Genomic DNA, 12,405 nt, shown 5'->3' with positions numbered 1-12,405 from the left:
TAACTTCTTCTTTAAGAGGCTCCTCTGTCCTCCACTCGTTACCTGTATTAATCACACTCCAAACTCCACTATGGCCATGACCAAAGAGCTGTCAAAGGACACCAGAAACAAAATTGTAGACCTGCACCAGGCTGGGAAGACTGAATCTGCAATAGGTAAGCAGCTTGGTTTGAAGAAATCAACTGTGGGAGCAATTATTAGGAAATGGAAGACATACAAGACCACTGATAATCTCCCTCGATCTGGGGCTCCACGCAAGAACTCACCCCGTGGGGTCAAAATGATCACAAGAACGGTGAGCAAAAATCCCAGAACCAGACGGGGGGACCTAGTGAATGACCTGCAGAGAGCTGGGACCAAAGTAACAAAGCCTTCCATCAGTAACACACTACGCCGCCAGGGACTCAAATCCTGCAGTGCCAGACGTGTCCCCCTGCTTAAGCCAGGACATGTCCAGGCCGGTCTGAAGTTTGCTAGAGAGCATTTGGATGATCCAGAAGAAGATTGGGAGAATGTCATATGGTCAGATGAAACCAAAATATAACTTTTTGGTAAAAACTCAACTCGTCGTGTTTGGAGGACAAAGAATGCTGAGTTGCATCCAAAGAACACCATACCTACTGTGAAGCATGGGGTTGGAAACATCATGTTTTGGGGCTGTTTTTCTGCAAAGGGACCAGGACGACTGATCCGTGTAAAGGAAAGAATGAATGGGGCCATGTATCGTGAGATTTTGAGTGAAAACCTCCTTCCATCAGCAAGGGCATTGAAGATGAAACGTGGCTGGGTCTTTCAGCATGACAATGATCCCAAACACACCGCCCGGGCAACGAAGGAGTGGCTTCGTAAGAAGTATTTCAAAGTCCTGGAGTGGCCTAGCCAGTCTCCAGATCTCAACCCCATAGAAAATCTTTGGAGGGAGTTGAAAGTCCGTGTTGCCCAGCAACAGCCCCAAAACATCACTGCTCTAGAGGAGATCTGCATGGACGAATGGGCCAAAATACCAGCAACAGTGTGTGACAACCTTGTGAAGACTTACAGAAAACGTTTGACCTCTGTCATTGCCAACAAAGGGTATATAACAAAGTATTGAGATAAACTTTTGTTATTGACCAAATACTTATTTTCCACCATAATTTGCAAATAAATTCATAAAAAATCCTACAATGTGATTATCTGGATTTTTTTTCTCATTTTGTCTGTCATATTTGAAGTGTACCTATGATTGAAAATTACAGGCCTCTCTCATCTTTTTAAGTGGGCGAACTTGCACAATTGGTGGCTGACTAAATACTTTTTTGCCCCACTGTGTATATATATATATTTTAAAACTTTTATTTAACCAGGCAAGTCAGTTAAGAGCAAATTATTATTTACAATGATGTCTTAGGAACAGTGGATTAAAGTGTTGGCTGACATGTTTGTGTTCCTTTTTCTATTCCAGACCCCAACTCTTTGGACAGAACCTGAATGGAAAAACATCCATCCACAATTGACAAAAACCCATTACAGGTTAGCATTTATTATCCATGAATGCATTTTTCACTTGAAGGGGAAGGTCAGGATTTTACAACCTGATGTTAGATGGTTCCTCACGCTGACAGAAGTCTAAAAACCAGGAGAAACTCTAATTCGTGGTTCAGTTTTGTCTAAACAGCCGCTCAGTTGGAGTGATGACACGTGTGGAAATGTTCAAAATGTAACGGCCAAATCAACTCAAATCAACTCCATATTTGGTTTGATGTTAATTAAGCTGAAAGAAAACACGCCGCTATTACTTCCATTGATTGTTTGCTAGTGGTTGCCAGGTTAGTTGAAGTTTGTAGGGCTGTTTTATTTCTTTCTTTGTCTTTTGGCAAGGGGAGCCCTGCTTCATACAAAACAAGGCAGCAGGATGATATAATGTATAGAATTTATGATATAAATAGAACAATAAAGGCAGTATCATCAGAAATACAACAATACTAGAAAAAAACAGTGAGCTCCAAAAGTATTGGGACAGTGAATTCTGTTGTAGTTTTGACTCTGTACTCCAGCACTTTGGATTTGAAATGATACAATGACTGTGAGGTTAAAGTGCAGACTGTCAGAAATTACAGCACTTTTTGTATTAGCATTGAGACAAATGAACTTTTATGTGTATTAAATATAAATGCAAAATGAAACAATTTCAAATATTTTACGAAGTTAAAGTTCATATTAGGAAATACATGTATTTGATCCTGGATTCCACATGACTAGGAATACAGATACAGAACACAGCTCTAGTGGAGATTACTGCAGTCAGCATGCCAATTGCACGCTCCCTCAAAACTTGAGACATCCTTGGCATTTTTTGTTGTGTGACAAACTGCTCATTTTAGAGTGGCCTTTTATTGTCCCCAGCACAAGGTGCACCTATGTAATTACCCTGCTGTTCAATCAGCTTCTTGATATGTCACACCTGTCAGGTGGATGGATTATCTTGGCAAAGGAGAAATGCTCACTAACAGGTATGGAAGAAAACCAAATATTTGAGAAATAAGCTTTTTGTGCATATGGAACATTTCTGGGATCTTTTATTTCAGCTCATGAAACCTGGGCTCAACACTTTACATGTTGCGTTTATATTTTTGTTCACTATAGTAAACAGGTAAGTATTTGGTCCCATATTCAAGCTGGAGACTCCACAAACTGGTTGGATGCATTTGGTCAGATTATTTTGTTCCCAACAGAAAGGAAATGAATGGTAAATAATGCATTGTGTCATTTTGGAGTCACTTTTATTGTAAATAAGAATAGAATATGTTTCTAAACACTTCTACATTAATGTTGCTAATGATGGATAATTAATCGGGAATAACGATGAGCGAGAAAGTTACAGACGCATAAATATCATACCCCCAAGACATCCTAACCTCTCACAATTAGAATAACAGGGGAAGTTAGGATATGACATTAAAGCAGTATGTGTACTGCTTTATTACACATAAGCGAATTTGTCCCAATACAGCACTTTTGGTCCCCTAAAATGGGGGGACTACAGTATGAACAAAAAGTGTTGTAATTTCTAAACGATTCACCTGATATGGATGAAAATACCTTCAAATTAAAGCTGTCTGTCAGCACTTCAACTTCATAGTCATTGTATCATTTCAAATCCACAAATGCTGGAGTACAGAGCCAAAACCTTTGGAGCTCACTGTACATCTTGTCTGTGAACAGGTCATTTACCAATTCCCTAAAATGCCCAAATGGCAGTAGTGAATTTTAGGGTACTCAGTTTGGAACGCGGTAGTGAAGATAAACAAGGACAGACAACTTTTTACACACTTCAGCACTCGCGGTCCCGTTCTTTGAGCTTGTGTGGCCTGCCAATTAGCGACTGAGCCGTTGTTGCTCCAAGACGTTTCCACTTCACAATAGCAGCATTTACAGTTTCTCTAATAGGGCAGAAATTTGACGAACTGACTTGTTGGAAAGGTGGCATCCTATGACGTTGAAAGTCACTGAGCTCTTCATTCTACTGCCAATGTTTGTCTATGGAGATCGCATGGCTGTGTGCTCGATTTTATACACCTGTCAGCAACGAATCCACTAATTCGAAGGGATGTCCACATACTGTACCTTTGGCCATGTCTTGTATTTCCTTCCTCTGTGTCTTAGAAGCGATGTGAGGTAATATGGTAAATTCTGCAAGAGAGCTGTAAATGAATAGAATGCATTGTTGCGTTCTCTGCTTTGCCAGTGACAGCCAGCCCACTTCCTGATACAGATCACAGTGATGTCACATCGGTCACACGTAATAATGCGGCGACAGCAACTACATCGCCGTAGTCAAAGCGACATCATTTATTTGACATAGAAATAAAACCTGACCAATGGATTATAGTTTCTCCTGGCCCATACACTACTTCCTGGGTGAGGAACCATCTAAAATATATATTTTTTTAATGAGTGCCACTTCTGTCCTGTGGCCCCCAGGCTCCAGTGCCCTCATGCAGGCCTGTTCCAGTGCAGGTTGACAGGGCTGATGTTTCTGATGGAGGGGGAGGGGGAGGTGCTTTACAGGACTGTCCAATGGGACGACAGTCTCCTGCACTCCACAGGCCGGACACCTGCCGGACCTCTGTTCAGCATTGAGTGTCCTCGGGGATCTGTTCGTCAGTTACACCTCCCACACTGTGAGATTTCCTCTGGTGAGTTTTACACTACATCTTCATCAAAGTTCAGCATCTGTCCAAATGCCAACATAATATCAACATCTGTCCAAATAGACAATTGTAACACACCACATAATTCTTGGGATAGGGCAGAGTCATTAAAGACTTCAACTGGGTACATGGTAAGGAAACAGGTCACGCTAGACAGAACTACATAAATATTATTAATAACTAATTCATTAAGGTGTTACAGTTACAGGGGTAAATATGAAAAAGTTGATTAATTAATTAATTGAAACAAACTGCTTGCCTACTACAGAAGTCCATCAAACAGCGTTGTTTAAGTTGAAGGGTGAAGTACACACGGTTTAAATGTCACAGCAAAGAATTTAGGGCACTATTCAAATAGATCCGCTTTAGTCGACAGCCACATAGCTGTTTTAACGGTGTCGGGGGTGGAGCTGCTTTACAGCTGTCGAATCCACAAATAGCTCCCGGCATTATACGGGACCTAAAGCGGACGTTGCAATCGGCTGCACGGAGTTAAATTAAGAGAAATCCAATACAGCCTTGTTTACCAGTTCTAACACTGAAATGTGAGATGTAATCTACGCCTCGATTAAACTGATTGAAATACGAATTATTTTGTTTCATGATTTTCAAATTGAGTGTCATAATTTCAATATAGCTTACACTTTCTCGTTCTGAATTTCTAACCCGAGTGGGATGGGTGTGGCTTCTTGACAACGATCACAAGAGCAGCTGCGCACCGATTTGACAGCTCTATTGCAGTTCCACCTACCAACACCTCCAAAAACATCCACTATCACCCGGGTTAACCCTTGATCTGATTGGATCTAGGCCTTAGTTCAGTAGGTAGCAGCTCTCAGTCAAGGTAGAGCAAACAGAACAGCACACAGTGAGAAGCCACACAAGCAAGAAATTGGGGCTACAAATTGACTGAGGATTCAGGATTTATTCTGTGTTCAAACCTTTAAACACAGAATAAAATAAATATATTAATTATAATAAAATGCAAACGGTTCAATAAATAAGGACCAGAAACAAACAAAACTTTACTTTAATAAGCTTCACAACAACAATACTCTAAAACACCTTGCCAACAACAATACTCTAAAACACCTTGACAACAACAATACTCTAAAACACCTTGACAACAACAATACTCTAAAACACCTTGACAACAACAATACTCTAAAACACCTTCACAACAACAATAAAACACTAAAACACCTTGACAACAACAATACTCTAAAACACCTTGACAACAACAATACTCTAAAACACCTTGACAACAACAATACTCTAAAACACCTTGACAACAACAATACTCTAAAACACCTTGACAACAACAATACTCTAAAACACCTTGCCAACAACAATACTCTAAAACACCTTGACAACAACAATACTCTAAAACACCTTGACAACAACAATACTCCAAAACACCTTGACAACAACAATACTCTAAAACACCTTCACAACAACAATACTCTAAAACACCTTGACAACAACAATACTCTAAAACACCTTGACAACAACAATACTCTAAAACACCTTGACAACAACAATACTCTAAAACACCTTGACAACAACAATACTCTAAACGCCTTGACAACAACAATACTCTAAAACACCTTGACAACAACAATACTCTAAACGCCTTGACAACAACAATACTCTAAACGCCTTGACAACAACAATACTCTAAAACACCTTGACAACAACAATACTCTAAAACACCTTCACAACAACAATACTCTAAAACACCTTGACAACAACAATACTCTAAAACACCTTCACAACAACAATACTCTAAAACACCTTTGCAACAACAATACTCTAAAACACATTGACAACAATGCTCTAAAACGCCCTGACAACAACAATACTCTAAAACACATTGACAACAACAATACTCTAAAACACCTTGCCAACAACAATACTCTAAAACACCTTGACAACAACAATACTCTAAAACACATTGACAACAATGCTCTAAAACGCCCTGACAACAACAATACTCTAAAACACATTGACAACAACAATACTCTAATACGCCTTGACAACAACAATACTCTAAAATGCGCCGACAACAACAATACTCTAAAACGCCTTGGCATCAACAATACTCTAAAACACCATGACTACAGCAATACTCTAAAACGCATTGACACCTTGACAACAACAATACTCTAAAACACCTTGACTAAAAACAATACTCTAAAACACCAATAAAACACCTTGACAACAACTCTAAAACACCTTGACAACAACAATACTCTAAAACACCTTGACAACTACAATACTCTAAAACACCTTGACAACAACAATACTCTAAAACACCTTGACAACAACAATACTCTAAAACACCTTGACAACAATGCTCTAAAACGCATTGACAACAACAATACTCTAAAACGCCTTGACAACAACAATACTCTAAAACACCTTGACAACAACAATACTCTAAAACACCTTGACAACAACAATACTCTAAAACACCTTGACAACAACAATACTCTAAAACACCTTGACAACAACAATACTCTAAAACACCTTGACAACAACAATACTCCAAAACACCTTGACAACAACAATACTCTAAAAACACCTTGACAACAACAATACTCTAAAACACCTTGACAACAACAATACTCTAAAACACCTTGACAACAACAATACTCTAAAACACCTTGACAACAACAATACTCTAAAACACCTTGACAACAACAAACACCTTTGCAACAACAATACTCTAAAACACCTTGACAACAACAATACTCTAAAACACCTTGACAACAACAATACTCTAAAACACATTGACAACAACAATACTCTAAAACACCTTGACAACAACAATGGCAAAACACCTTGGAGTCCAACAATACTCTAAAACACCTTCTTAAAACACCTCTCCCGATCTGGCTTCAAATCAAATCAATTTATATTTGTCACATGCTTTGACATACAACAAGGTGTAAAACACCTTGACAACAACAATGCTTACTGACAACAACAATACAAGCCCTTAACCAACAACGCAGTTCAAGAAATATAGTTAAGAAAATATTTATATAGTTAAAAACCTTGTAACACAAGAAAATTACATAACAATAAAAAGGCTATATAGGGTATTACGGTACTGAGTCAATGTGGAGGCTATATACACAACAATACCTAAAACACCTTGACAGAGTCAATGTGGAGGCTATATAAAACACCTTGACAGAGTCAATGTGGAGGCAATATACAGGGGGTCCAAAACACCTTTACTGAGTCAATGTGGAGGCTATATACAGGTGGTACTAAAACACCTTGACAACAGAGTCAATGTGGAGGCTATATACAGGGGTACCAACAACAGAGTCAATGTGGAGGCTATAAACAGAGGGTACCAGTACGAGTCAATGTGGAGGCTATAAACACCTTGGGGTACTGGTACAGAGTCAATGTGGAGATAATACCTTGACAACAACAATACTCTAAAACACTTGACAACAACAATACTGAGTCAATGTGGAGGCTAAAACACAGGGGATACAACAATACTCTACAGAGTCAATGTGGAGGCTATATACAGGGGGTACCTTGACAACACAAGTCAATGTGGAGGCAATATACAGGGGACAACAACAATACTCTAAAACAGAGTCAATGTGGAGGCAATATACAGGGGTACTCTAATACGCCTTGACAACAACAGAGTCAATGTGGAGGCAATATACAAAAACCTTGACAACAACAGAGTCAATGTGGAGGCTATATACAGGGCTTCAAATCAAATACCGGTACAGAGTCAATGTGGAGGCTATATACAGGGGTATTTATACAGAGTCAATGTGGAGGCTATATACAGGTGGAGGCTATATACAGGGGGTACAGAGTCAATGTATTATACAGGGGTACGTTACTGAGTCAATGTGGAGGCTATATACAGGGGTACCGGTACAGAGTCAATGTGGAGGCTATATACAGGTGGTACCGGTACAGAGTCAATGTGGAGGCTATATACAGGGGGTACCGGTACAGAGTCAATGTGGAGGCTATATACAGAGGGTACCAGTACCGAGTCAATTTGGAGGCTATATACAGGGGTACTGGTACAGAGTCAATGTGGAGATAATATACAGGGTATTACGGTACTGAGTCAATGTGGAGGCAATATACAGGGGGTACCGGTACAGAGTCAATGTGGAGGCTATATACAGGGGGTACCGGTACAGAGTCAATGTGGAGGGTATATACACGGGGTACCGGTACAGAGTCAATGTGGAGGCTATATACAGGGGGTACAAGTACAGAGTCAATGTGGAGGCTATATACAGGGTATTACGTTCCTGAGTCAATGTGGAGGCTATATACAGGGGGTACCGGTACAGAGTCAATGTGGAGGCTATATACAGGTGGTACCGGTACAGAGTCAATGTGGAGGCTATATACAGGGGGTACCGGTACAGAGTCAATGTGGAGGCTATATACATGTGGGGCAATATACAGGGGGTACAGAGTCAATGTGGAGGCTATATACAGGGGGTACCGGTACAGAGTCAATGTGGAGGCTATATACAGGGTATTACGTTCCTGAGTCAATGTGGAGGCTATATACAGGGGGTACCGGTACAGAGTCAATGTGGAGGCTATATACAGGTGGTACCGGTACAGAGTCAATGTGGAGGCTATATACAGGGGGTACCGGTACAGAGTCAATGTGGAGGCTATATACAGAGGGTACCAGTACCGAGTCAATGTGGAGGCTATATACAGGGGTACTGGTACAGAGTCAATGTGGAGATAATATACAGGGTATTACGGTACTGAGTCAATGTGGAGGCAATATACAGGGGGTACCGGTACAGAGTCAATGTGGAGGCTATATACAGGGGGTACAAGTACAGAGTCAATGTGGAGGCTATATACAGGGGGTACCGGTACTGAGTCAATGTGGAGGCTATATACAGGGGGTACCGGTACAGAGTCAATGTGGAGGCAATATACAGGGGGTACCGGTACTGAGTCAATGTGGAGGCTATATACAGGTGGTACCGGTACAGAGTCAATGTGGAGGCTATATACAGGGGGTACCGGTACAGAGTCAATGTGGAGGCTATATACAGAGGGTACCAGTACCGAGTCAATGTGGAGGCTATATACAGGGGTACTGGTACAGAGTCAATGTGGAGATAATATACAGGGTATTACGGTACTGAGTCATGTGGAGGCTATATACAATGGGGATACCGGTACAGAGTCAATGTGGAGGCTAATATGTACATTGGGGTAGGGGGTACAGTGACAATGTGGAGGCAATATGTACAAGGTACAGGACTAATGGGGGTACAGAGTCAATCTGGGCTATATGTACATGTAGGTAGGGGTACAGTGTCAATGGGGGTGGAGGTAATATGTACATGGGGTACCGGTACAGAGTCAATGTGACTATATACAGGGGGTACAGGTACAGAGTCAATGTGGAGGCTATATACAGTAGGTAGGGTACAGAGTCAATGTGGAGGTCTGGGTAATATACAGTAGGTAGGGGTACGTTCCTGAGTCAATCTGGAGGCTATGTACACAGGGGCACCGGTACAGAGTCAATGTGGAGGCTATATACAGGTGGTAATATGTACAGAGTCAATGTGGAGGCTATATACAGGGGGGTAATATGTACAGAGTCAATGTGGAGGCTATATACATGGGGTACCGGTACAGAGTCAGTGTGGAGGCTATATACAGGTAGGGGGGGTCTGGGTACAGAGTACAATGTGGAGTGCTATATACAGGTTAGGTAATATGTCCTGAGTCAATGTGGAGGCTAATATGTACAGGGGTATGGGGTACAGAGTCAATGTGGAGTGCTATATACAGGTGGTCTGGGTACATAGTCAATGTGGAGGCTATATACATGGGGGTACCGGTGACAGAGTCAATGTGGGAGGCTATATACAGAGGGTACCAGTACCGAGTCAATGTGGAGGCTATATACAGGGTACTGGTACAGAGTCAATGTGGAGATAATGACAGGGTATTACGGTTACTGAGTCAATGTGACTATGGGGGAGGTAATATACATGGGGTACCGGTACAGAGTCAATGTGGAGGCTATATACATGTAGGGGGGTACAAGTACAGAGTCAATGTGGAGGCTATATACTGGGTAATATGTACTGAGTCAATGTGGAGGCTATGTACAGGGGTACTGGGTACAGAGTCAATGTGGAGGCAATATACAGGGGTACAGGGTAGTCAGAGTCAATGTGGAGGCTATATACATGGGGGTACCGGTTACAGAGTCAATGTGGAGGCTACAGTGACAGGGGGTACCGGTAGTCAGATGTCAATGTGGAGGCTATATACAGGGTACAGGTTAGTCTGGGTAATATGTCAATGTGGAGGACTATATACAGGCTAGTCTGGGTAATATGTACATGAGTCAATGTGGAGGCTATATACAGGTGGTCTGGGTAAGAGTCAATGTGGAGGCTATGATATGGGGGTACCAGGTTAGTCAGAGTCAATGTGGAGGCTATATACATGGGGGGGGGTACAGTAGGGGTACAGTGACGGTACAGAGTCATGTACATGTAGGAGGCTATATGACATGGGGGTACAGGTACAGAGTCAATGTGGAGGCTATATACAGGGGGTACAGGTTAGTCTGAGTCAATGTGGAGGCTATATACAGGGGGTACAGGTTACTGGGTAAGAGTCAATGTGGAGGGTAATATGTACAGGGGGTACCGGTACAGAGTCATGTGGAGGCTATATACATGGGGGTACAGGTTAGTCAGAGTCAATGTGGAGGGTATATGACAGAGGGTACCAGGTTAGTCTGGAGTCAATGTGGAGGCTATATACATGGGGGTACTGGTACAGAGTCATATGTACATGAGATAATATACAGGGTACAGGTTAGTCGGTACTGAGTCATGTGGAGGCAGTGATATACAGGGGGCAGTCTGGGTACAGAGTCAATGTGGAGGCTATAGTGACATGGGGGTACAAGTACAGAGTCAATGTGGAGGCTATATACAGGGGGTCCGGTACTGAGTCAATGTAGGAGGCTATATAGGGGGGTACCGGTACAGAGTCAATGTGGAGGCAATATACAGGGGGTACCGGTACTGAGTCAATGTGGAGGCTATATACAGGTGGTACGGTACAGAGTCAATGGGTGGAGGTCTAATATGTACATGGGGTAGGGGTACAGAGTCAATGTGGAGGCTATATACAGGGGGTACAGTGACAGAGTCAATGTGGAGGCTATATACATGTAGGGGGTACAGTTCCTGAGTCAATGTGGAGGCTAATATGTACAGGGGGTACAGTGACTATGGGGGTACAGGGAGTCTGGGTAATATGTACATGTAGGGAGGCAGTGACTATATACAGGTGGTCTGGGTACAGATGTCAATGTGGAGGCTATGGGGGTACAGGGCAGTCCGGTACATATGTCAATGTGGAGGCTGACTATACAGGGTTAGTCTGGGTACATATGTCATGTAGGAGGCTATATACAGGTTAGTCTGGGTAATATGTACATGTAGGTAGGGGTACAGAGTCAATGTGGAGGCTATATGTACATGGGTATTACGTTCCTGAGTCAATGTGGAGGCTATATACAGGGGTACCGGTACAGAGTCAATGTGGAGGCTATATGTACAGGTGGTACAGGGTACAGAGTCAATGTGGAGGCTATATACAGGGGTACCGGTACAGAGTCAATGTGGAGGCTATATACAGTAGGGTACCAGTCCGAGTCAATGTGGAGGCAGTGATATACAGGGTACTGGTACAGAGTCAATGTGGAGATAATATACAGGGTAGGTAATATTACGGTACTGAGTCAATGTGGAGGCAATATGTACATGGGGTAGGGGTACAGAGTCAATGTGGAGGGTCTATATACATGTAGGTAGGGGTACAAGTGACAGAGTCAATGTGGAGGCTATATACAGGGGTACAGTGACTAACAGGTTACTGAGTCAATGTGGAGGCTATGTACAGGGGTCTGGGTAATAGAGTCATGTGGAGGGGTACAGTGACATGGGGGTACAGGTTAGTCAGTAATAGTCAATGTAGGTAGGGGTTATATGGGGGTACAGGTTAGTCTGGGTACAGAGTCAATGTGGAGGCTATATACAGGGGTCTGGGTACAGAGTCAATGTGGAAGCTATATACAGGGGTACCGGTACAGAGTCAATGTGGAGGCTATATACAGGGGTAGTGACTATGGGGGTAC

The 12,405-nt window shown here is 42.2% G+C and overlaps 1 protein-coding gene across 2 annotated transcripts in view; it reads left to right on the top strand.

Moving 5' to 3' along the window:
• LOC115127383 (sterile alpha motif domain-containing protein 9-like) overlaps positions 1-12,405 on the top strand; it is a 74,284-nt gene that overhangs the window by 56,032 nt on the left and 5,847 nt on the right. For both annotated transcript variants that reach the window (XM_065004944.1, XM_065004945.1), the window contains 2 exons: positions 1,445-1,512; positions 3,964-4,178. In XM_065004944.1, coding sequence (XP_064861016.1) covers positions 1,445-1,512; positions 3,964-4,178 — 283 coding nt within the window. The remainder of the gene's footprint in view (positions 1-1,444; positions 1,513-3,963; positions 4,179-12,405) is intronic.

Source organism: Oncorhynchus nerka, linkage group LG19 (assembly GCF_034236695.1).
Source record: "Oncorhynchus nerka isolate Pitt River linkage group LG19, Oner_Uvic_2.0, whole genome shotgun sequence".
Lineage (NCBI taxonomy): Eukaryota > Metazoa > Chordata > Actinopteri > Salmoniformes > Salmonidae > Oncorhynchus > Oncorhynchus nerka.
The sequence above is the reverse complement of the archived record's forward strand: the minus strand, read 5'-3'. Positions and strand labels throughout refer to the sequence as shown.